This window comes from Equus przewalskii, chromosome 29 (assembly GCF_037783145.1).
Source record: "Equus przewalskii isolate Varuska chromosome 29, EquPr2, whole genome shotgun sequence".
In the NCBI taxonomy this organism is placed as follows: Eukaryota; Metazoa; Chordata; class Mammalia; order Perissodactyla; family Equidae; genus Equus; species Equus przewalskii.
Genome location: NC_091859.1, coordinates 959,836 through 987,763, shown reverse-complemented (window position 1 = coordinate 987,763; position 27,928 = coordinate 959,836). Strand labels below are relative to the sequence as shown.

At 37.9% G+C, this 27,928-nt stretch overlaps 1 protein-coding gene across 1 annotated transcript; it reads right to left on the bottom strand.

The window, feature by feature from the left end:
* Nucleotides 1-26,767, bottom strand: RAB21 (RAB21, member RAS oncogene family). The gene is made up of 7 exons (XM_070600295.1): nt 26,373-26,767; nt 15,800-15,859; nt 14,921-15,028; nt 11,944-12,007; nt 5,314-5,368; nt 4,737-4,825; nt 1-1,682 (listed from the first exon to the last, which is right to left on the bottom strand). The coding sequence occupies exons 1-7, from the start codon at nt 26,523-26,525 to the stop codon at nt 1,540-1,542; spliced, it is 672 nt and encodes a 223-aa protein (XP_070456396.1). The 5' UTR covers nt 26,526-26,767; the 3' UTR covers nt 1-1,539.
* Nucleotides 26,768-27,928: the final 1,161 nt, after the last annotated feature.

Genomic DNA, 27,928 nt, shown 5'->3' with positions numbered 1-27,928 from the left:
TTAATTGTTCATGCTAACAACTTTATTGCATACTAACGCTTCTTAAAAGAAGTAAATCCAGGGACCATTCCATTTTATCTTAGACAAACATTTACTAGTTTTCCAAGCATGACAGAAATGGAAAAATATATATATTAGAACAAGAACAACTTAGGTTAATTTCCACAATTTGTGTTCCTTCTGCGAGCAGTGCCTGATTCTATTAAAATTAACAAATTTAAGTTCAGTCTTATACTTAAGGAAAAAAAAAACCTAATGAGAGACTAATTTACAAAGTATACAAGAATATAATTTTATAGTAAATCTTTCCAGTGTTCACTTCAACTGCATTACACGAAATGTTTCCCTTCACAGAAACTCAGAAGGATATCTCTTATAAAATCAAACAAAACTTTCTGTGTTCATCTCTGGCAAGCAATGAACCAATACAACTTGCTCACAAAGGATCTAAAAGTGCTGTCTTCTACTACCACTAGCATGCCTCATAAATGAGTCTTGGTCAGTGGTTACTATTTGGGACCTCTTCCTTTCTTCTCACACTAGTGAGCCCATCTCACATAAATAAAGCCTAAGAGAAAACTAAAGCCATCGCAGAAGTGAAACTCAGCATACTCCACTCAAACACTTCTAAGTTAAGTTAACCATTCTAAGGAAAATTGGCAGAAGTCGTCTCTTTTATCCAAAAAATAAAAAAACCCACAAACCAAAAGGCAAATGCTGTTGTTCAGTCATCAGATGGACTTATAATAAGAGGCAAGAAATGAAAAAATGTAACAGCAATAATTCAAGTAAAGTATATGTGAAAATTTAAACACACCACTTTCAAGTTAAGACAAAAGTAGTGAAGGGGAGCTATGATCTTTATATCAGACAAAAAGCTTAGGCATTATTGCCAAATGTTAATTCACTTTACAGTCATCAATGAGACTACTGTATATATTTTTGCACCTTGTGCCTGTAAAAGCAAATAAAATATTTAATATGTAATTTACAATGTTATTTTACCAGCTCAGCATACAGGATGTATACAGATTATACCAAAGTAGTAGACAGTTAGGGGCCTGTGCAAACCCTGCAAAAATAGTACTTCGGGTATCTGCTAATAAAAAAAAAACAAAAACAAAAACAGTTTGCTGGTAGGAAGTGATACAATTCAAATTACCACAAAATGCAAAGGGCTGCAAAAATGTATACCATTCCAATAACATATATAAGTTATTAAATAAAGATTTGATTTAAAAGAATATAAATGAAGGCTTTAAGTAGGTCTTTTCCACATGCACATTATTCCTTATTAAAGAAAAAATATGTAAAAAGGCCATTGGTAATTGCTTTGTTAACATTTGTAGAAAATGCCAATTCTCTGGTCACAAACTCCACTATGTTTAGCACTTAAGGTCTCTGCAGTGTTATAAATGTAATTTAAAATACTGTTAATTCTATAATTCCATTGGTAAAATAATGTGACTTGGAATATGGCAGTCTTCATGTTGAGGGCAATGATCCACAGTTTGTTTTAAATTTCTTAGGTGTGAACAGTTATCCAGAAGAACAGCACCCTCCGCCACCACTCTGGGCTTGAGGCTCATCATCGATAATCTGTACACCTCGCCTTGCAGCTCCTGGCTGACTGGAGCCATTGCCTTTTGCCCTCTCATCCACTTGCGCTGTTTCTATCATTCCTAGGAGAGGGAGAAAGCAGAAATTATTTAGGACTAAATCTTTGAGTTTTCTCTTTCTGTAATTTCAGTACACCACCATGATAGCCATTTCTGACTTTCAATCAAGGAAACAAAATATAATAAACATTTTGTCAGCTCACTAAATAGCTTTTCCTGCAAGTTAAAAAAATTAGTAGCGTGCTACAGTTTTATATTCGTCCAGCTGTATAATAGCCACAGTGACAACAATAGAGGAAAAAAAACTTTCTGCTCTAAACAAATGACTGGGGGCCGGCCCAGTGGCCAAGTGGTTAAGTTTCTGCACTCTGCTTTGGCGGCCCCGGGTTTCCCCAGTTTGGATCCTGGGCACGGACCTAGAATGGCTCATCAAGCCATGCTGAGGCGGGGTCCCACATGCCACAGCTAGAAGGACCCACAACTAAAACACACAACTATGTACTGGGGGGCTTTGGGGAGAAGAAAAAATTAAAAAATAAATAAATAAAAAATAAGAAAATAAATAAATGACTGTATACAAGTATAATCCTTAAGATTTTCCAAATATACTTAGAAATATGTTAAAGAAGTTCAACTTGTTCAAGTACAAGTGATACTTAGGGTGCAGAATTTATTTTTCAACCAGCAATGTGTACTTTTTAAGCAAATGATATTTGAAAGAATGAAAGTTTAAGATGATGGAGGAAGAACAAAGCTGGAGGACTCACTTCATCTGATTTTAAAGATATAGTAGAAAATTACTCTAATAAAGACAGTGAGATATTGGTGAAAGGAAAAATATAGAGATCAACGGAACAGAGTTCAGAAATAGACCCCCACATATACAGTCGCTTGATTTCTGACATATATGCTAAGGTTATTCAATGAAGAGGGAAGGATCTTTTCAAGAAACAGTACTGGAACTGGACATTGACATGTAAAAAATACACCTTGACCTACACCTCTCACTATACGCAAAAATTAACAAAAAAATGAATTACAGACCTACATGTAAAACATAAAATTTCTAAATGAAAACAGGAGAAAAATCTCTGTAGGAGAAATCTTTGTCATTTGGAGTTAGGCAAAGATTTCTCATATAAGACACAAAAAACAAATCAAAGAAAAATTGATAAACCAGACCTCATCAAAATTTAGAACTATTATTTGAGAGACACAGTTAAGAAAACTGAAAATACAAGACACAGACTAGGGGCAAATATTTGCAAAACACATATCTGCAAAGACAAGCAAACAAGAGGGAATCCATAAAACAGAACAAGGGGGGACACCGCCCCATGGCTGAGTGGTTAAGTTCCCACACACTCTGCTCCAGTGGCCCAGGGTTTTGCCGATTCAGAGCCTGGGAGCGGACCCAGCACCACTCATCAGGCCAGGCTGAGGCAGTGTCCCACAGAGTACAACCAGCAGGACCTACAACTGGAATATACAACTATGTACTAGTGTACTGGGGAGCTTTGGGGAGAAGAAGGAAAAAATAAATTAAAAAAAAAAATTAAAAAAAACCCCAACAGAACAAGGATTCTTAAACTTGGGTCCAGAGACTGCTCCTGAACAATGGTTTCCAAATTGAAGCAGGCAGGACAACATGCTGAGATGAAATTAGAAAATATTACAAATTCTAATTTCTACTTATTTTTCTTCAACCTTTCAAAATTTCTATTTTTATGCACGTTTTATAATGTACAAAATTTATTAGTACTTGTATATGTTCTGTAATTTTTAGTAAATATGAGGAATACTCAAAAGTTTTTAATAAAAATGTGAGATTTACAATATTTATAAGCCACTGGTATAGAACCTTGGTGCTCAATGTATGTCTGAGGACCAGCATCATCACCACTTGAGTGCCTATTAGAAACAAGAAGCTCAGGCCTACACCAGACCAATTATATCAAAATCTGCATTTTAACAAGATCCCCAGGTGATCAATATAGGTACAGCAGTGGTTCTCAAATTTTAGTTTGCTTCAGAATCATATGCAGGAATTGTTAAAAAAAAAAAGGTTCTGGGCAGCATCTCCAGAGATCTTGATTTAGCAGGTTTAGGGCAGGGCCCAAGAATTTGCACTTCAACACACTCAAGTGATGCTGATGCTGCTGATCAGGGGACCTCACTTAGAGAATTACTCAAGAATTAAGAATGACCTCCAGGTTTTCATAAAACCGAAATTTACTCCAAAGTTTGTATATATATACATTTTTTTAGAGAGAAAAATCATAGTTTCATCAAATTCTCAAAAGAGATCTGAGGTCCATAAATTCAAGGAATATATTTGACAAAATCATTTCAATCCATTATTCTGCAAACCAGGGTTTTCCTAAGTATCATATGCATTCTCTTGGTGATATGAGAAATGACTTTCAAGCAGTATATAAAAATTTTCCTTTCTTTCTTTTTAAAATAAAAAATTTCAAATATATCTAAAGGTAGAAAGAATAGCATAATGAAAATATGTCCATCATACAATTTCATCCATACTTGGCAAACATCCCTACCATTATTTTGAATCAAATCCCAGACACATAATTTTATTCATAAATTATTTTAATATGATCTCTACAAGAACTTTTTTTAAAAAATAAGTACTCTGTTTAAAAGCATAACCACACCTAAAAAAATTTACTATACTTTCTTAATAGCATCAAATATCCAGTGAGTGTTCATATAATCTCAACTGTTTCATGAATGTTCTTTTTCACTAGTTTGTCAAATCAGGATCCAAAAAACCACTGCAACAGGCTATTACATCTCAAATCTGTTTCAACCTGTATATTCCCCCTGCCTTTTTAATTTTAATAGTTAGGCATTATTTTAATATGTATTTAGCACATAGCACACATATGATTTCACAGCCATTACTGCTTAAAATAGGGCTAAAGTAGGTATTCAAGCTTTAAAAAGTAAGTTAAAGAAAAAATATTAAATAATAGTACTGGTAGATGTGACAAATCATCAATGTGGTCATTAATGGAGACTGTAAAATATCACTTTAGAAACACTACCAATATTTTAAAAAGAGCCATTTCTAAACATACTAAATCTGAATATACCTACTTTTACAAAGGTCAAGAAAGAGTTCCTCAATTCCTTTGTTCTGTTTGGCTGAAGTATGATAATGCTTTGCTCCCACAGATTCTGCATACCTTAAAAAAGAAGGGATTGATGTAAAAAAAATTTTTTTTCATCTTTTTGTCATGACTGCTATTTGAACTTTCTTTACAGTGGCAATTTTAGTGACATTACTAATTAACTCAGGTTTAGTAAAATTAAAGACTATGTAGCTATTTAACATCTCTATACATCGAACCAAATTTTACATAAGAACGCAAGTATAACAAGACAACATTTTTCTAAGTCACTTTGGAACCCAAATAGTTTACAAGTTTTTGTGACTCACTGGCTATTCAACCATGATAGTTTTCTTTTGCATCACTCATATTTTTTACTGAAATCAAAAGGAGAGTGAGAGTGGAGTATCTTTAAATATTGCCAAAAGTCCAGAAATGACCCATGTACACCTGCTTCACTGAATCCCACAGTTCTGTCTCGAGAGGGCACTTAAATGGAAAAGCACCCGGCCCAAGAGCAAGGCTTCTCCCGTAGAGGGACTGGGGAAGGGGGTAACACTCACGATTCTGCTTCTTGAATGGAAACGTGTCTCTCCTTTTCCAAATCTATCTTATTACCTAATTTGAAAAAGTAAATACCAATCTTTAATATTGATTCATTTTTATAGTAAAATTAAGACAATTCTAAATATTACAATCGCCATTTTAATCACCTGGAGAAATAATACAAATACCTATGAGGCTTCTAAATGTCCTGAAACTGTAAAGTTAAACCCCTCTGATATGAGGGTTGATCAAAACTGTCAAGGTAGGGGCCGACCCTGAGGCCAAGTGATTAAGTTCGCATGCTTGGCTTCGGTGACCCAAGGTTTTGTGGGTCGGATCCAGGGGTGAACCTAGCACTGCTCATCAGGCCACGCCAAGGTGGCGTCCCACATAGCACAACCAGAAGGACCTACAACTAGAATATATAACTATGTACTGGGGGGGCTTTGGGGAGAAGAAAAAGAAAAAGAGAAGACTGGCAACAGATGTTAGCTCAGAGTCAATTTTCAAAAAAAAGACTGTCAAGTCAAGGTGAATGCCTCAACCTCCCTCAAATAGCTCAATGCATACCCCTCCTGAAGCTGCAGCCTCTGTCAGAGAAAATAACTTTTCCAAAGAGATGGGCACTATTCTTTGCTTTAGGGTATAACAGGGACTAAGATTCACTAAGGATAAACCTATGATTCTTAGCCAAGTGTAAATGGTCCCCAATCAACTTAAAACCAGTCGATAACTAAGCAAGGCTAGCTTACTGTTCACAAAAATCTATTAGGCTAGTCTCTAGGATCCTACAAGTATTTTGGTGTCCTGGATGATACGAACTGGTTAAAGAAAGCATTAAAATGCACTTCACTACTACAGAAGAGAAAACTGTACTGTTTTAAAAACATGAAAAAACCTAATATATGCACATGATGCAGATTTAAAATTATTGAAAGCTTAGCTCTCCTTAAACAATGGAACCAAACTGAGATTATTCTAAAATGCCACCAGAAAAAAAAATGAGACAGTGCAAAATGCAGATTCCTTATGGAATCAGGGCAGAGGTCAAGGTGAGTTGGCTGGACACAGAGTGCTAAAAGTAAAACAAATAACAGAAAGGAAAGGGGGAAAATACCCTAAGAAAAGACACTTCAGACAAATATTTTCATTTCTTCTGTTACGACCTATGGGGGGAAAAGAAATCTCATAAATAAACTCGTTTTTTCTTGAGACCTTAGTCTAGAAGACAATTTCAGATAAAGCCCTGAAGTGAGCACCCAGTGAAAGATGCAATGCTTAGAACTGAAAAATACAAGCCCAGAAGTTTTGTATATGGAGGACCTCAAAAATTCTGAGTATCTAATTATGAACAGCTACAAGTAACTACAGGATCCCATAGCCTAAAGATGAGAGGCAGGGAAGCAGACTCTACTAAGGCTCAGTTTGCACCAACGAACTCAGGAATGAGCTCTTCCTGCTTTGAACAGTCATCCTCAGCAAGAAGACTCATATTAGTTCTGATTTCCTACATTACATTTTGTCAATACAATTTTTAATTTTGTAAATATTATAGCCAATGTATCCAACATCACCAGAGGAAAGACAAGTTATTTCATGCTATGAAGAAAGCAAAAAGCACCACCTAGTGGCCGGCGGCTCCAACAAACAGAGGCACAAGATTCTGCCACTCTAAACATGTCCAACAGGAGTCTCCTACACAGAACAGACTTTTGCTTCAATCAGCCAATACCACATGAGTTGTTTTTCTAGATCTTTAATGCCTCTTTTCCTCCACCAGAATTATCAACATCTATCAAAAAAAAATGAGGATAGGGGAAGCAGACAATTACTTTACTGCTTTACTATTTAACAACGTTTTAACTACCTTTTTTTATGGCGTTAGAATTTATTCAGATTTTGTTTTTTTATAAGATTTTTTTCACATAGTCCTATATCATTTTTTTCTTTTTATTGAGATTATGATCGTTTACAACCTTGTGAAATTTCGGTTGTACATTATTATTTGTCAGTCATATTGTAGGTGCACCACTTCACCCTTTGTGCCCACCCCCAACCCCGCCTTTCTCCTGGTAATCAGTAAGCTGTTCTCTTTGTCCACGTGTTTAACTTCCACATGAATGGAGTCATACAGAGATTGTCTTTCTTTATCTGGCTTATTTCACTTAACTAATACCCTCAAGGTCCATCCATGTTGTTGTGAATGGGACGATTTTATCCCTTTTTATGGCTGAGTATTAACTTAACTACCTTTAATAAACACAGTTATTAAAATAGCTAACTATTCTAATAATCTTTTTTAAACAACACAAAAAAGATCCCTCTACTAAATAACTACTATTTCTTTGAACAATCAGTGTTCATAATAGATTGATAGCATAGACCAAGTCACAGAAAACTGCCTGTGACTGACATCTTTCCAAAGCTCAAAACCTCTTTAGCTCCTATATTCTTTTAAAAGCAAGACAGCAAAAGGATTAAGGCTTTGAGGCTGGCATCTGCTTCAATACTACTGTGCAGCTTCTTCCTAATAGGTTTAAAACCTCAGAAAACCACCAAAGTAAGCCTTTACTTGAAAGTATAGTACTATAAAGTTTAGAAAAAATAAAAATTGGCTGAGGCTATTGGAGAGGGAGGGAAAAATCCACCCTCCTAAGAATAGTAAAAACTATCTTCTCTAAAATACATATTTGAATTAGGAACATGAAAGGAATATGGCCATGCCAAGAGCTGATATTTTGCTCAGACTGGATGGTGTGTGGCGTAGTGAAAAGAAGCTTTCAAAAGGCTTTTAAATCTGATAAAACTTGGGCTGTAACTTAGCCTCACTTTGTACAATGTAGCTAACAACCTTTGCACGGTTGATGTGAAAATATGATACACGTAAAAGGCCTAGCATCTAGTAACTGCTCAATAAAGAGTAGTTATTAATATCAGCCATATTCATCACAAACGAATGAGCAAATGGAAAATCAATAATGGTATGAGAATTGAAGCCCATGGTATGTAACATACTTTTCTACCACCATCCTCCTGGCTTCATCGAGCTAACTCAGTTAATCTAACACTCTAGGAAATCTTCCCTCCCGCTAAAAACCCCTAAATCTAGTTAGGTTTGCTTCTGTGCTATCACAGCTCTCTGCACTTCCCTCTTCATAACATTTATAATATATAATAGTAACTTGCTTTTCTCTTTTTCCCTAAAAGATAAGCTCTGGGAAGACAAGGATCATATCTATTTTGTTAACTTATTCACTATACTATTCCCAAAGCCTGCAACACAGTAAGCAATATGTAGCGTTGGCTAAGAATATGGGTTTGAAGCAGCAGACAGACTTGTGTTAAAATCCCAGGTCTACCTCTAATTAGCTATGTACTTTGGGAAATAGCAAGCTCTCTAAGCTCATTTTCTCATGTGTAAAATGGAAATGGCAACAAAACCTTTTTGCAGTGTTGTCAGGAGGCTTAAATAATAAACGTATAGTTCTTATAACAGTACCTGGCACTCAATAAATGGTAATTATTATTTTTTTATTTTTTGAAAGGAAGATTGGCTCTGAGCTAACATCTGTTGCCAATCTTCCTCCTTTACTAAGATTGGCCCTGAGCTAATATCTGTGCTAATCTTCCTCTTTTTGCTGAGTAAGATTGGCCCTGGGCTACATCTGTGCCAATCTTCCTCTCTTATGTATGCAGGATGCTGCCTCAGCATGGCTTGATGCACAGTGTGTAGGTCCGTGCCCAGGATCAGAACCAGAACCCATGAACCCTGGGCCACCAAAGCAGAGTGTGTGAACTTATTAACCACTATGCCACTGGGCTGGCCCCTTATGGTAACTATTAATAATATATATTTGTTTAACAAACATACCAACGTTAAGGAGAGACTAGAAGCAAAATACTATCAAGTAGAGCAACCACAACCAACAGTGGCTGACCAATGGATTAACTAAATGTTGAGGGAAAAGTCCCTGCTGGTGAGGTATAGGGTTTTCTATTAACACAGTATCAGTGGCTTAGATAGGACCTAGAAGGTTCAGTATCTAATTCACACATAAAAAAGCTAGTAGATTACATATCAAACATAAAGATTCAAAAGCATATGACAAGCTTAAATTCCTACACTTAGGTTTAAATAATTATATAAGAACAAGATGGGAAAAGCCCAACAGAAGAGCAATACTTATAAAAAAGAAATTCATTTTCGTTAACTATAATCTATGTAAAGGAGACACTGAGTTGACATGGCTGCTGAGGTGTATACAATCTTAGGGAATGTTGGTAGAAGGACAATGTGAAGATTTTAAAAAAAGAGAGCCATGTTAAACATACAATGGCTCAACAACGGGTGGGCTCTAGTGTTCATTTCAAGCGCAGGGGATACATTGATACACTGAAACAAACATAGGAAAAAATAATCAGGATGATGACAGTGTCTACAAGTTAGGCCAAATGAAAAACAGTTGAAGATCTAGAGAATATACAACTTTAGGTGAACCACCCAAGTAGGCTTCAAATGTTTGAAGAGCTGTGTTATGTAAAGGGAAAGGAACAAATACTTGTCAAATGCTTTCTGTATGCCAAGTGTTTTCCAAATCATTATTTAAATCTTCACCACAATCCTGTGAGGTACTATAATTATTTTGAAGTTAGCAATAAAACAGAAGAGAGAATAAACACTGAACTACCACAGAAAATAGGATGAAAACAATAGGTGGAAAAAATAATGTAAGTGTCCACCAATAGCAAAAGAATAAACTGTGGAATATTCACAGAATAAAGTATTAGACAGCAAAAAGAATAAAATGAACTATAACTCTATACAAGAACAGAGAGGAATCTTGCCAAAATGTAAAGCCAAAAAACCAGACACAAGAGTTCATACTGTATGATTCTATTAACATAATATTTGAAACAAAACCAGACCATGCAGTAAAAACTCAAGATCGTGTTTGGAGGGGGCTGGTGAGGGACGTCAGCGGGCAGCGTCGGGATGAGACAGCAGCACAGGGGTCTTCTATGCTGCTGGTTCACAGATGTGTGAACTTGGTGCAATTTTTCTTGTGTGGTAAATGGGCTCTCAAAATTCGTCCAGCTCTGAATTACAACTAAAATTCCATGTCACACTTGTCAACAGAAAAGAGAAAGTGAGAGCTTTTTATACTTTACACTAATCCTTAATAAACATTATTTAACATTAAATGAGGAATATCTGACTCTACTTGGGGCAGTAAGCTACCAGATCCAATATTCCTAAACTTTCTTATAAAATGAAGAGAACACAGTGTAAATTAATTATTCATAAACTTATTTACCTGGCTAATTTTTAAAAAATGTTATTGGTAACCTTGGTCAAGTAACAAGCTCTTGAAGCTTTTTTGACTTTCTTAAGTACATACTAGTCATTTCTTCCTCACTTCTGAGATAACCAGAAACCCAAATAAACAAACCTGCAGTCATTCACTGACTGGCCACTTCCACTCCCCATAAGTCCCATACACCAGACAAAGTCAGGCCAAACTCACTAACGACTAGCTGCAGCTTTGGCCCCAAACTCCCCCAAACTACTACTCTGGTGCTCTAGTCTGAAATATCCTGGTCATCCAGCCTAACATCTAGACTATAAAAAGCAGGTCAGATCATCTCCTTGGCTGCTTCGCCCAGACAGGTACTCTGATCTGGAACAGTGAAGTTTACCAATCTAATGGCGACAAAATGAAAGAAACGTAAACTCACGTTACAAAAAGAAAATTCTCAAGGTTGAAAGCAGAATTTGCCCATGCTGCCATTCCATTCTACATCCTCCACTAAAACTACCCTGGCTTCTCCTAGGCCATTTTTACTCTATCGGTCACGTAGAAAGGAAGAGAGAAAACAGCATGAGGCTGTTCATCATATGGATTAATAACATAAGCACAGGAGTCAGAATGACCACAATTCGAATCTGATCTCTGATGGCTGCCTAATGTTGGGCAAGTTATTAACTATCTCCAGGGCTCGGCCTGCCGTATAAAGCCCTCGTAGAGTTATGAGGATTACATAAGATAATGTCTACTGATTACACAGCACAGTGTCTGATACACTTTACAGCTCAATAATTAGTTGGTATATCACAGAAATAATAATCTAAAGAAAAAGGGAACCAAAGAGAAATTCCAGAAGTCCAAGAGTGAGTTCTAGAGCTCCTTTATTTCACCCGTTAAGAATATCTCTCCACCATTATTGTCATGATCTACTTAAATCCCTGGAATCAAATTTGTCCCTAACTCAAAAATGCGTAAAGTTAAGTGTATAGAACAAGAACACTAGCTTAAGTCATTGGTATTAATTCTATTTTAAAATAGTTTCTGAGCTCTTTTTTTTCCTACACAAAGTCTTAACGGTGAAATACTAAAAGTCAAATTGAAGCCAGGCTGGAGGACTTGAAGTCCTATGTGTTTAGCTTCCCACTTGCTCCCCAAAGCAGTCATTGAAGTACAGAAGCTTGAATCTCCTGAAAGATCACTTCCAAATCCTAAATCCTAAAATATTAAAATGCCATTCTTCTTCTTTTCTCATATAACTTTAAAATGAGAATTACTTATTTACCGTTCTTTAATCAATCATTAAGGAAAAAAAGGACATTTTTAAAAAGTAATGATGCTTACCAACTATACATAAACAGATTTCATTTCCCAACATTTTCCGTAATTCTTTGACCCAGTTTTTAACCTGTGTATACAAAAGAGTAAATATTAAAACAAGTCCTGTTAAAATGACTACCATAACAACATCCTAAAACTCAACATTTCAAAATACCTCAGAATTCTGTCTAAGAGCCCATATATTTAGTTATTACTAGGAAAGATTCACTGTAGGATCATTTATTGCCAGATTATAGTGCAAACCACACACACAAAAACATTCAATGGAACAACTTCTCTCCATATCTACATACAGGTATAAAAGAAGCACCTCTAACTGCAAGTTTTCATAAATCTTCCATAGATCCAAGCAAAGCTATTCACCACAGCAAAAGCATGTCATCTCCAGCCTCTGAGAATAGATACTTATATAGAATCACTTTGGACTGACAAACACATTGGTTTAAAAAGCTTTTGTACCCCAAATGGTTCTGAAATAGAGGGCATTAAGAGCTTCTGTGTCATACAGTTAAAGGAAAAAAAAATGTTTATGGGCACCAAAAAAAGAGTGGCAAAATAAGTTTTCACCCTTTAGTGTATGACATGTTTTTTCAACCTCTTCACCACTAATATTTGGGCTCAGATAATTCTTTGTTGTGAGAGACTGTCCTGTGCAATGCATGATGTTTATTAGCATCCCTGGCCTCCTACCCACTAGATAACAGTACCACCCTCCAGTTGTGACAACCAAAGATGTCTCCAGACATTGCCACCCCCTGGTGGAGAAAGAGTGGTGTACAATGACTCCAGTAACAAAATGACTCTTCACTATGGATGAAGCATAGCACTAGGCACAGTTAGCAGTAAACTGGAATTAAGTAAACTAATATTTTGAACTCATGATTTCAAATACATTGATTACAATAAAATAGGATAAAGAACGAACTTGGATACCTCCTTACATTTTTTGTAACGGAATTTAATCTGTACGTAATCAAATGAGACAGAACTTCTACTCCTTCCTAAAAAAAATGCACACATCTATAAATTACAAAAATTACATGAGATATGTGGTAAGCACTTACTGTGCCTCTGGTCCTACAGTACAAATCTAACAGTTCCATACTCCTATGCTCTGTAAACCCAAAATCTTTACAAAAGCAAAGGTAATTAGCATACCACCTTATCTTTATAATAGTACTAAACCAGTTTTCTCAGTATAGCCCCATCTTTTGTTTCATTCACATAAGTCTTCAGAAAAGCATTTCACTTCCTCCCCTAGTTGATATCACATAAGAAAAACTTGACACTACTGGTATAAAACGTACATCCTGATCACTTCAAAGGAAACATGCCAGAATCCAATTATCTATTAATCTACTCCCTATACATATATATTACAACCTACTAAGTCAAACCAATTTTTTAAAAAAATTTATTCATCTGCAATCAGATCACCCTCTGCAGGCATCCTATTCATTACCCCCAGACAGTCTGTGGTGAGTTAAAGATGGTCACAAATTCTTTGGCAATCTTCCTATCAAGAGGTAGAGTCTATTTCCCCTCCCTCTGAATCTGAGCTAGCCTTGTAACTTGCTTTGACTGAGAGAATGTGGCAGAAGTAACGCTATGCCAGTTCCAAACCTAAGCCTTAAGAAGGCCTGGCAGATACACTCTTGGGATGCAGTGGTTATTTAAGAAGCTTAGGCTAGAATACGGAACAAGGGGAGCATGTGGAGAGAGTTATCAGTGGATGAGACACCAGATGGATTAAGAGGCCATACAGAGGAGAACCAGGCCTTCTTGAATGGCCCTGGCCCAGCCAAACTCCCAGTTCAATGCAGCTGCACGAGTGACTCCACTGACACCACATGGAGCAGAGGACCTGCCCAGTTAACCCACAAAATCAGAGGAAATAACAAATCGTTGTTTTAAGTCAGTAAGTTTTGGGAGTTTTGTTATGTAGCAAGAGACAACTGGTAACTTTTCAACTTAAAAGACTCAACCTTCTCTTAATCTGTAAATTACTTAAACCATTTCTTTTTATGCCAAAAGGCACGAAGGTATAGCAAATAGCACCAAATAGTGGCCCCAAAATAACTTTTAAAAATATCATTAAATCTTCAAGCTACCTATCGTTTTATTTTTCTACTCCTTGAATTAGGTTTTTCCACATGTCATTAATAATCCAAAGGCTAACTTGTACATCTGCTTCATCAGTTAAACACTGGGAAATAAATTAAAAGAAAAAAAACTCAAAGGGCAAGCCATTTCAACAAGAAACCTGTAACTCAAGGCAAGAAAAGCTTCTGCCTTGGAAATTACCACCCTAGTTACACACCCCTGACCAATTTATTCCAAGAGGAAAGGTCAAATCAGTAATCAGTCACCATCCTGAATGTGAAAAGAATTCAAACGTAAGTTTAACAGTAACTCATTTTTGGTCCCAAACAACTTTAAAAATCCTATATTGTGGTGTATGTTTACAGAGGGGTGAAAAAAAATGAAAAAGCTTTAAAATAACCACCATCTAGACTGTCCTTTTAAAATTTCTATTATATCTTCCAGGATATTTAGTGAGGGGAAAGAGCTTAAACTTCATTTAGTGCTTCTTTTTCCTCTTCACAACTAGGGAGCCAGCCTGTGCAGTCACACCAAGTTTTCAGGTCGCTGGTGTGCATGGAACCAAAAAAATGTATTTGATTTTTTTTAACAGGGAGAAAAAAAGGCCCTATATTTTTCTGAAGCTTTACTTCAGATTATTTCCCTTTCCTAGCATCTGAGAATGCCATGTAATAAACTATTAATAACTGAAATTCATATTGTTAACATGAACTAAATGCTCCATTAAAACATATGAGTGGTCACCATTTATGCACAAATTATACTTTATCTTTAAAACCAAGACTAATCACATTACTAAACAAAGGCATGTTAATAGAGACTTGAAAAATCAGGTCTGTTCTTCTATAAGTCATCTACCCATAAGTAAATAGAATACCTTCTGAAAAGAATCTTCATCTGTTATATCATAAACTAAAATAGCTCCATTTGAATCTCTGTAGTAAATTGGACCCAATGCATGGAATCTCTCTTGACCTGCTGTATCCTAAATAAAGTAAGAAACACCTATTAGATCAGAAAAAAAAATACACCTGTTATTGCCAACTACACTGAACTTTTTGATTAACTGAAAAGTGGGCATGAAGTTACAGAAAACTTCAAAACACTGTTAAAAGAAACAAAACAGGTCACAAAAATTTTTAAAAAGTCGAATTATAACAAATATTTAATGTTTTACGGCTATACACAGGTTACTTCTCCCCTCCCAACCCTCCTCATCCTCAGTAATGTTCCTACCCCCATTAAAAAACCAGTTCAGTTGCTAGAGGGTCAGAATGGCGAAGATGGCATTATAAGCCAGGAACAGGCCTTGCCCTAAATTTAGGCTCCCCAGAGAGGGAGGGGACAAGGAAAGAGAGCATGCACTAGGACCACCTGCCAACAGCTACCCTACTGCATTACCCTTCCCCTACTCTCCATCAGCCACCCTTGGACGGTAGGAACATGGAGACACAGGGGGAAAAAAGGCCAGGCAGGCTGTCCACCCACATTGTTCTTTCTCTGTGTGGAATCTCTCTGAGTTGACCCTTCCCCAGTTGAAAAGTTATGATAGCAATATTCATGTATACAATTATATTCAAGATAAAATTCTTCACCAGATTTTAGAAGAAATGTTTACTAAAAAAGTTTTGGCTAACATTCAGTTAACTAAAAAAAAAAATCCAGAAAAAAATTCCTATTTCTTGAGCCAATTAGTTATTACAGTACCAAGAACAGGTAAAGGCCTCCACTCACAAAGCTGAAAAGATTAACTTACCCATATGGCAAGATTTACTCTTTTCCCACCAATATTTAACTTCTTTGTTAAAAATGATGCCTAAGAAAAGAGAGATATACATTAAACAATGTTTCATACAAAAATACGTTTCTTACCCTAGTAAGTACAGATGAAGAAATCATCTCAATATGAAATTCAGGTTATCTGGGAGAAAAAGTAATCACTGAGTACTTATTAATGACCAAACATGATTTTCACCGAAAACAGAACATTATTTATATTCTAATATAAGAAAAAGATACTTTGTTTTATAAATGCAAGTTATAAAAAATACAAAGAAAAACTGGTAAATACTTTTTCTTAGTTTTTTCCTCCATAAAAATTTTTCTTAAGAGCCTTTAATTTGATGCCACCTTACCTACTCATTATAGAAAGATTCTAAGAGATTTCTAAGATGAAATAAATGTTTACTGGTAGTTTACTTAACTGCATGAATACCAATATTATCTAAAATGTTCCTGCAATTATTTTATAATTATTCAGACGATAACCAACAATTGTCCTAGGTAATAATATCACAGAAATGAAAGCAAACGGTTCCACCCTTCAAGGAGCTTATAATCTATTGTGGATCAAAAATGTAAAGAGAATTACAGTACCATGCGATAACTGTTACAACAGAAGGTCTTGCCCAGTATACTGTAAGGAGAGTGATGAGAAAGGAAGCGTGAAGCCTGACTAGACGAGACAAAGGCGGCTTTAGAAAGAAGGTGATGATCTCCCCTTTAGGAAATAGTAGGGGTTTTCCTGGACAGATGGGTGAAGCTACTGAGGCCTGAAACACATAACCCCCTAGCCCCATGGGGAACTCCAAATTGGTATGATCAGTGCCAGAAATGAGACTACAAAGATAGGCAAAGGCTGAATGAATAAAAAAAAGTCCTAGAATTCCACGTCTAGATATATGGGCTTTACCTCATGGGTCTTAATAAAACCTATTCCAAGACACTAAGACACCCATTTTTTTTTTTTTTAAAGTATACTACAGTCAGGTATATTTGGGAAATGCTGCATATTACTCTGTATCTTCTTTGTACATTCAGAGTGCACTAATCAGACTAAGGTTATGCCAAAAGGAAGGCTGTCTAACTGCATTTATACACACATTTCCCAAACTTATTCAACCTCTTTTTCCCTAGAGAAATAGCTAATTCATCCTAAGGAGTAAGTGTTAAGAAAAAATACTGTTGACAATGGAGAACCAGAAGGATTTTTAAGCACTGAGCAACTATAAGATATATATTTTAAGAGAATGACTCTGGGATAGGAGGGGAGGCTGAAGTGGAAAGGACAGGACTAGACCTGGGAGACAGGTGGCTACTACAAAGTTGGAGAGAACAACAAAAAGGGCCTAAAGATAGAAAAGAGAAAACAGAATCAAGAGTAATTGAAGAGGAAATATAATCAGAATAGAGTCAGCTGACATGTTTAAAAAAGGAAAAGCCAAGTTCACAGCTATGCAGGGACAGTCAAATTTAGGTGTTGCTAAATAGAAAAAAGTGCACAGAAAGTAAAGCAGATACAAAGCTGGATAGTGAATTATTACTGAAAGACCTCTCTCACTTACTATATAGCACAAGGGCTAAGAATATGAACTTGGGATATGAATCTCAGCTTTGCCACTTATTAGCTGTGTAATTTATTTCAACCCAACCAATATCAAAGCTACAAAAAGAAACTCAAATTCTAAATCCTACCCAAATATTTGATAGGTCAATTTAAATGCCTCTCCTTTCAAACGTATTTAAAATTAAAATGATCTTCCCTCCAAGATTGGTTTTCCATTCCAATTTTAGTATTTTGAACACATTCTCCAAGTCACTGAGGTTTAAATCTTAGGAATATCATCACTGAATATTCTTCCTCCCCTATCATTTCACATTCCCAAAAAATCTACCAGGCCTTGTCTTCGTACTTCCTCTAGAGTTCTATGACTACCAGTCTCATATGATGTCACAATATAAATTCCTTTGGTCTCACCTCACATTCTAGTCTACAGGCCAAATTATCTTCCCAAAGCCTCAATGATTTAAAAAAAAAAAATCTCATAGAAGGGTTCTCTAATAAGTTAACATTCTTAATAAGTACGTTTGAACTACATCCCTTTTGGCAGCTAATACCATAATAACCTTTTTGTCATAAGTTTTGTATGGATTTCTCAGCAGAGTGGAGTGAATTAGAGCTGGTAAAGCCTGATCATTTCCTTACTACTATTCCTTCTGAAACTTATCACCACCCTCCCACGGTGAGTTTAAGGAACAGTGTTAAGTCTCTTCTAAGGAACCACGGATGTACAGAACAATTTTATGGAAAGAGTGCTTATCACAGCATTGATTATAAGGAAAAAAAAACACGAAATAACTTGAGTGTCCATCGATAGGCAATTTAAAAAAATACACAAATACAGCCCATCCATTCAATGAAACACTACACAGTCATTTCCACTGCTGGTGCTAACACTAGCTAACAGTTATTGAATGTTTACTTTCTGCCAAGTACTATGCTGAGCACTTTCTACAAAATCATTCATAAGCTTCTCCTTTACAAAAGTTAGGGAGCCCTAATCTGCAAGTAAAAATCTCAAAGCCTATCTTTGTATCCAAGGACCTCCATAACTTGTCCACATCCATCTTCCTATAAGATAGCTTCTGGTATTTCTCTACTTACCGTCTAACTTCTATGGTCTATATACATTCCCTCCAATTCTGTTTGTTCTTGAAATTCCCCTCTAACTTGGGTCTATTCTTTGTTCTCTGTCTTGAATACCATCTATTCAAGTCCAGTTCAGAACCTATACTCTTCTTCCTTGAATTTTTAAGCTTTCTCATACCATCCATACAACCCACTTTGAATTTCTCTATCCTGAAGAATTTTAGGGAACATAATCTTGTAATATACAGCATATACTGCCACATATTATAAGTTATCTTTTCATGGGTATAAGTCTTCTGTTAACTAGATTACATATTTCGTCCTTACAACAAAATCGGTAGTCTCCTACAAGATTTTCAATATTAACATAATTATTATCCAAATATTACAGACGTGAAAACTGAGACAGAGGAAGGCTAAGTATCTTGCCCGAGGTCAAAGAGTGAGTGACAGAGTGGAATCTGAAACCCAGTCTAGCTGTGGACATGACTCAGAACCACTATTGCTACAGTAGCTCCCAGACTGAGATGTGAGCTAACACCTCACTAGTGGAGGGAGTAGGGAGAGCCACAGCGCTGCCCTCAGCAGACAAGCAAACACTGTCACTGCAGATGAATACATCTACAATGCGCCTGGGTAAATCAACGCAGGTCTAACTCAATGTATGTGAGGGATGTGCTCCTACAAGTTTTCTTATAAACCAAATTATTTTAAATCAAATATTTGATGTACCAGTAAAGCACATTATCAAAGGGTCTCCATTAAATCATTTTTTTTTCTTTCTTCATAATGAAAAACTCAAGTCCCACTCTATGGAAAGATTCTTTCTGTAATATAAATTGTCTCATTTTATATACATCCTAGGTTTTTAATATTTTATAGATATTTTTCTTAAAAAGCAAACTTCTGTCTTAAAAACAAATACCATTATATTTGAGAATAAAGTTGCAAGATTTCATGCAACATCAAAATAGCAGCAAACAATCAAAAGGATGAAATCTGTCTTATCTTTTTAAACCACCTCTATGAGGCATACTTAATTTGGCCAGACTACTGAGATACCATTTGTAGTTCTAATACTCTGGGGCAGTGGTTCTTAATTCTGTTACATGGTAGTGAGAGTGGGAGCGGGGAGTGATCATGGGCTTCTTTGAGAATGTGATGAAAGCTATGAACCCATTCACTTACAAGAAAACTGTTCATATGCACATACCAAAAACAATTTTCACACACTTTCCCAGGGGATTTATAAATCCCTGGCATAATCTCTGCGAAGAACCCCCAATCTACAAAGGAAAGGGGAAAAGTGGCATTAAACAATATCAATTCAAATGTTTTAGGACTATAGGAAGAAAAACATAGTACATACTATGTGTCAAGCACTGTGCTTGGGCTTTCTCATTTACTCTTCCTAACAACCCTGTGAAGTAAAGGTAATTAACCCTATTTTACAGTTGCGAACCTGAGATTTAAAGAAAAGAGAGTGATTCACCCAAGGTCAGACAACTCAGTCGGTACTGCAGTGGGTGGCAGCAAGTCTGACTCCACAGTGCTTTTTCCATTGCACAAAGCTGCCTATTCTAGAACATACAGACATTCTTAACCTGGCACTCCTCCACTTGGACACTAAATGTTCCTGGAGACCAACTCATCTCCCAAAATATTCTCCGGGTAAGCACAAAGTAATGAGGAGCAAAGTAACGGTCCACTTCCCACCTTACTCCTCCAAACCCTGAGCTACAGTACCACTACTACTTCTAATTTCAATGATTTCATCCTCCAAACTTTAGGGGTATTTACAAAATTAACAATCTTATTAGCTCAAGATGACATCTGCCATTTGTACTTGATGCTTATTTACCCAACATCTTATCTGAAATCAAAGTGGTAATTTTTTTGAAATCTCTATTTAAAAAAAGAAAATAGAATTACAGGAGAGATATAATAGGAACAAATTCTATCTCCCAAATGGAAGTCTTTTCATAACTTAAATCAATTTTTTTGGTTGTTAGCCAGATCACTTGCTGTGCTTGCTAACTGTTGGCAAAGCAAAATACCTAAAGCAGAAGAGTAACTGAATTTTAAAGAAATACGTTCCTGTCTTTATCTAATACCTTTTAAGTTTAACAGACTTTCATTAATATATGTGTGTTTATAACTAAAGAGTTCCATTATTTTTGCTAGTCACTAACATTGTCGCAGACTTAAGTATTTAACCATCAATACTACTTCTAGACTTAAGACATGAAAGGATTCAGGCAGCTAATCTGTAACCTAGTCCCCTGTAGCAAGGCGATAAAAATTAGCTATCAGAAAGCTAAGCAGGATTGCTACAATGGCAATCATATTACAACATATGACTGTAACAAATTAACATGTTGAGTATGTTAAGTTTATACAATGGTGCATGCCAAATATATTTCAATAAAAAATAAAGAAAATTAAGCTGAATGTTTGAATACTTTAATATTTCTTGTCCTTAGTTTCTAAAAAGAGGGATTATAATCAGTTTAGAGCCTAAGTAAATACTTTGAAAAGGAGAGTCAAAAGAGGAACAGCTCAAAACACAAAGCAGAAAATGGCAGTCAGATATGGAATACTTGTATATTAGGAATTCAAAGCCACAATGAAGAAAATCTCTTTTCTGAAGAAAAACAAAAACAAAAACAAAACTCACCCACGTTTCCACAGCCTACATGTATCTAGTAAAATACTGATGGGGGAAAAGACTTCAACTATTGTATTTTACAAAGACATTGTAAATGAATTGGCTGAATCAACTTCAGCGTGGCTTCCAGGACTACTTGGAAGATATCTCAGACATTCAAAACGTTAATCTTACAAACAGGGAAACCAAGATTCCTAGACCAAAGCCTATGATGCCAAACGTAAAACTAACTGCTAGAACCTGAACGCCAAGCGTTGTTCAAGAGGTTAAGGTACGTGGGGAAAAAAAAGTTAGTAGACCTAGTTTAAGAAAAAAAATGGTACACCATTACCATTTGTGGAACCTGGGAAATTTAATCCAAGTCTTAGTTTCCTAATTTGCCAAACTATCAGGATACTATCTGTCCAGCCAACCTTATAGGACCACTTTGCTAATCAAATGACAGGAACCTACTCCAGATTTCAGGAGGCAGACAGGTGGAAATCCAGTTAGAATTCTAAAACAGAACATGACTGAGGGTTCTGATTAAAAACAATGTTACTTTTTATATAGGAGATTAGTTGAAAGTGTGAGAAGGGACTTATTAGAGTGCATAATCTTAGAACACCTTCAATAAGGGAAAAAAAGGGGTATAACTAAAGAAAGGAAGCGATCACCCAAGAGCACTGATATAAAGAGACATACGAAAGACAGGGCACGGTTAAAATCAAAATGGCACAAACATTTAAAGTCAGGAAAGCTAACTGACAATTAAAGTACCTTATTCATCCTATATTCCCCAGTTAGCACAATGTTTGATCTAGCACAAATATGAAAAAAACAATTCTTGAATTTAATTGCTTAGGCTCAGCAGTACTGCCCTAATAAATTCCAGAGAAAAAGCAGTAACTTCCTCACTCCAATTGCCTTTCTTGTCTCTGTCAAGTTTATCAAAGCCCCAAATCAGCGAGGAAATTACATAAGAGAGCTAGGCTACTCTATATAAGATCAAGTTTCCTGGGCCAGGTATAGGATGTTGAGTTCTCTCAGTGAGCTTACCTACAATATCACTTCCTAACTATCAGTAACCTGCAAAAAGGGAGCAGTACTAAAACACCAAAGCATGACAAATGTCACAGCATTCAAAAAAGAAGTGAATTTCCGGAAACGTCAATCCCAGCCACAACTCGAGAATGGATAATAAATACATGTATGTGTGTCTATATATATAATATATTCATATATATTATATATAAAATCTATAAGCAACTTTTAAAATGAGGTGATCCTTCAGAGACAGCATGGGTTCTCAAAATAATTCTTGCCAAATTAACCCCATTACCTTTTTGACTGAGTTACCGTGAAAGAAACCAACACAAATTAAGCACTATTCATTCAACAGCAAACATTCATTAAACAAACATGTGCCAGGCACTGTGCTAGCAGGTTTACATACGAGCTATTTAATCCACACAAAAATTCTATGAGTGAGACTTTCCCATTTTATGGATGAAGAGCCAGCTTACAAACATTAGAATAACTGTTAAGAGCGAGATGGCTATGAAGAAAGAGCCAAAATTCAAACTCATGTCTAACTTCAAAGTCCTGTCCCTTTTTATCACATCATATGACCTCCTACTGCAGAAACAAAGCGTTCTGTTGTTTTCTGCCTCTGACAAAGCATCGCATGGTATCCCCTGTGGGCAAAAAAGTCACATTTGTAATGCTGGAATACCCATTTTCATTAAAGGCTTTGTGTCCACTAGGTAGTAGCCCATGGCAATCAGTCTTAAGCTGTTTTCTGATTCTGTTATCATTAATATATACAACACCCCATAATAACTGTTTCTCATTGAAGGGGAAAGAGAACTATGGCCCATGCATAGTCTGAAGAAACTCCACCCTGATATTCTACATGTCTAAAAGAAAAAAACACCTCTGGCCATGTATCACTGGACTACAGTGAGACCTGCCACAGAGCTCTGACATGGCCCTCTCTCTCCCCTTTCTTTCAAAGTCTTCACCAAATCATCAGGTGACAAAGTTAAAATGAGGAGCTAAGCCAGATAGTAGAGACCATGCCTTATTCTTCTTTGCATGCCCAGGACCCAATGAAATGCCTGACCCACAGAAGCCCAATCAACGTTTCTTGAATTACAGAATCAAAATTTAAAAGGGCACTAACAGGTTTTAATCACTAGAGCAAATCTGTCAAAGCCAACTTTAGTGGGTCAACTATATTAGGAACAAGAAAGCTACAAAATCAAAAAGAATTTGAGGATGTAACGTCTTTTTCTTTGAAGGAAACTAGACTAACACAGCAAGCCCAATATTAATCAATGTGACAGCTGCCCGAAAAGCTCACAGAATCTTTTCCACTTCAGTGTTAGGAAAGCACTGGCAATAGGACAGGTGATAGCCTGCCCTTCACTGTGCTCAGTCCAAACTACACTTGGAATCATCTTCACAGCTCAAGACATCACATTTTAAGGAAAGAGGACAATGATTAAATAGAGAGTGTCAAGAAGAGATCTCACAACAGTGCAATGATTTACAATGTCAAAGGAGATGCAGTTAAAGGAACCAGAGTTGTTTACCTAAGAGAAGACAAGACTCAAAGGGATGTGACAGCCATCTGCAACTATCAGAAGGGATTTCAGGAATGATCAAGATTCAGAGGGCAGAACTAGGACTGGAAACTACAGGGAAACAGATTTCGGCTTTATATACAGAAAGATTTATTGGATATTAGATCTGTGCAAAAATAAAGCAGGCCACCTCAGGACATAGTGAGTTTTCCACTTTCTCTATCAGCTCCTCTCACCTCCAAGATTTCAGACAAAAGTAGACAATCACTTGACTGAAATATTAAACAAAAGACAATCAGTGAACCATAAACTATCTTAAGTTCCTCTCAGTCCTATAATTCTTTGAAATATGAAATGCATGAGCATGTACTTTACAAAATATGAAGTATTTTGATAGTAGGTAGTTTTGTTGACAAGAAAAAAGAGGCGTTCTTCCTCTCCTATGTTCTGATACATGATCTCCTCTCCATTTGGAAACTAAAAGCATACCAAGAAGTTTTATGGGTCACACTAAAGTCAAATTTCTCTGAAAAAATTAAGAAAGACGAGATGAACTGATATCTACAAGAAAGAGATTATATCTATAAAGCTGTTTCCATGCACTGGTTATGCATCAAAATCCTCATTTCTGTAATATAATCCAGATACTGTTCGTGGTGAGTGGTATAAATATTAAAATTAGGACTGCTATGGTTGTGATATGCTTGAGATCTACCATAACTTCATTCTCTCCTGTGTAGACTGCAGCACTTTCTCTCAGATATTTAAAAATCTTTAGCCTGCTTTTAGCTTCGAAGATGTTTTGAAACATATATTGAAAGTGTAATTTTCAGGTAGATGGGCTAAATTATCTTAAAAAAAATTAAGAGCTCAATTACAATAGTTTTCTCTTTTATCTTAAATCTGTAGCACGAAGGAAACCACTAACAGGTGGTTCACCAATATCCAGAGGCAGTGTGCCTTAACTGCTCAAAAACTGAAGTCAGACTGGGTTCAAATTTCAGCTTGGGCACCAGGACTTGTGATAATGATGACTTGTGGTGATATGACAGCCAGCAAAGTACTCTCACCTTACCTAAGCCTGTTTCCTCACCTGTAAACTGAGGCTAATAAAACTATCCACCTCACAGGCTGTTACAAAAATTAAAAGAAAGAAGAAAAGTACTCAGCATCCTAGGAACTCACTAAATGACAGCTATTGTTACTACTTTATCTAAATGAATTTCTAAAGTTCCAAATGATCACAAATATCTACCCTACAAACTTCCTTGATCTCACAAGTAACACTTAACAATAACTATTAAAATTGTTTAACTGCTCTTGTACAAGGATGTAAGAAAAAAATGCAGTTTCCTGACATTCACTTTTTCAGATATTATGCTTTACATAGGAGTGAAAACAGAATAAAAATACAACCATAAATGGAATCAGAACCAGTCTTTGCAAATTCTAGGTTCAGTAGTTTAATAATAGCATCAACCATCAAACACCACAACAATCAGGAGACTGTGCATTCAACACGTGTCCACGTTCTTATACAACACAGTCACTAATTAAGATGTGTTGTGCAATTTGGGGCAGAAATAATAAAGATGGAGAGCTTGCACTGGACCAGGTCCTAAGTGCTTTTATTATATTTGTCCTGACAACCCTGTGAGCTAGATATTATTATGGCCATTTTAACAGATGAATAAACTTAGGCACAGACAGGTTAATTCACTGGCCCAAGATCACACAGCTAGTTAAACAGATGGAGGTGGGATATGAACCTAGACAATCAGGCTCAAAAGTCCACTAGAATTTACTGCTTCTGACTGAACTGATCAAGTCACACTAGTTATTTTTCTTCTAACACGTGCAAACTGATTTCTTTGGGAGAGCAGAGAGACAACAACGGTCTCAAAGGCCTGGCTTCAATTCCAATCAATGATTACATTTTAACACTTTTCCGAGTAACCATAACCTAACTACAGATGAAAGCCGGCCCAACACTACAAGTAAAGAAAATAAACACCAGCAGCAGCTACGCTGTTAGTCTGGGGACCAATGCTGGCCAGTATTCACATGACTTTTCCATGTGAATGTGGGTCGACCGACCTCGAAGACTATGGGACCCACAAGTTAGACCCACGCAAGCAGCAAAGAAACTGCGTAACCCCTACCAGCAAGCAGTCATTTCAAAAACCCTGCAGAGATCTTTGCCAATCAGCAGGTTACTCGAAGACAGGAGAAAATGGAACTTGCACACTTAGTCATCAGTAACGCTAAAGTTACAAATTACCTAGGTCGCAAAATCAAATCCGCAGCTAAATTCCTAATTCCGAAAGAAAGAAAAAGGACTGACACCGTGACTGTAGAGCGAAGGGCACCTAGGGCCCAAGCGGAAGCGAATCAAACGGGAAAAACTAGCCGCGGGTGGGGACTCCCAACACGCGCAGCCACCTGGGAACCCCTGGGGACTTTTCAGGGCCCGTCTCCTCCACGCCCAACAGCGTGTCCTTCCGTCTAGAGGCTGCTGCGACCCCGCGTGTCCCCAGGGCGAGTTCGGAAAGCAGTCAACGGAGGAGAGAAGAGGACAGCCTGAGACCCGCGAGCCCACAGCCGGAGGCCCAGGGCCGCCGAGTCCGCCGCGGAGGGGCCGGCGGCGCCCTGGCGCCCGGCGCACCTGCAGAGTGGTGATGTGCTTATCGTTGAACTTGTTCTCGCAGTAGCGCAGCACCAGCGACGTCTTCCCCACGCAGCCTTCCCCCAGCAGCACCACCTTGAACGAGTAGGCTCGGCCCGCCGCCGCCCCGCCGCCCCCGCCGCCCGCAGCCATCGCGTTGCCTCCCGGCCGCCGCAGCGCCTTTACGGCCGCGCGGGCAGGCCCTCCGCCCGGCCCTGCGACCCGGGCGCCGGCTCCACTCCGCCTCCGCGCGAGGCCTGGCAAGGCCGAGGGAACGTCGGACGGAGGGAAGAGCCCCAGCCCCGCGCCGGGAAGCCGAAGACAAGCGAAGACGGCTGCCTCGGCGCCTCCTCTAATGGCGTCTCCTTCCTCCTACGTCACACTCCGGCTCACGTGACCGCCGGCTGCGGGCGCCCTGGGGCTCCGCCCCGGCGCGCGCGCCTGCGTGGGCGGGGCTCCGCGGCCGCTTCCGGGTGGAGTGGCACCAGGCCGGCTCTCCGGCGGGCGCGCTGGGGCTGCGGGCTGCGCCGAGCCGGGCGGTGTGCGGCCGCCGCTGCTCTGCGCTTGGTGTGAGTCTGTGGGAGTAGGGCGAGCCCAGCTCAGGCGAAATGTTGACAAGCAGCAGGTTCCCGTTCTTGCTAGGGAGTATTCACAAGGCTCATGACGCCTCACCCCCAGAGTCGCTGTAAACCAGGTGGGCCGAGGTGTCCTTCGGTGTCTTGGCAGTATTTCTCCGTGGGAACCCAAATTATAAGTATTGAACTTCTTTCGCTTCCTCAGACCCCAGATCTCAGCTTAAACGGGAAGGGCTTCCCTGACCGCGTCCTTCCCCTACTGTCCTCTGCCGTGCCCCTCCCCACCCCGAGTTAGGTGCTTCCGAACCCCGGTGTCCATGCTTTAGCGGCGCTCGCCGCGCTCCATGGGAATTACTTTGCTGAGTATTTGTCTCTCTCCATTCGGCTGTGGATTTGTTCAGGACAAGAACTGTGTAAGACTTGCCCACGTTTGAATGTCCGACTCCAGTGCCAGGCACATAATAGACATTCTGTAACTATTGGGGAATGAATGAACAAACGATACATCTAAAGCCGGTATGCCTTGGCTCCCCACCTTTTCCTTTGTCCATGAAGCTTGTGACATTCCATACTGTCTGTACCTTGATACACCTGCCTTGATTGATGATTGCTTATTTTCCCTCATCTACCTACCCTTTCTTTCATGAAATATTCCCTTCTAAGAAACTATACTGATGTTTCTGAAAATTTGGAGCTAGAAATCTGGTGTCAGTTAGGCAAATATATTCATTTTCATCAGACTCCTTTTCCGCTATAAACCAAAATACTCCATTCATTCATTCAGCAAATCTTTGAAGGTGCCCATCATATGCCAGGAAAAACTACAGTGTGTTTGTTATCAGGAACTTACATTTTACCAGAGAAGACAGATATGGTCACTTATAGGATGCATGCTTTCCTCTTGATAAAGCAGTTTAGAGTATTTTGCAAACTTATGTAGAGACCCAGGTGGCTTAGCATGCTAGAGAAACCTTCCAGGAG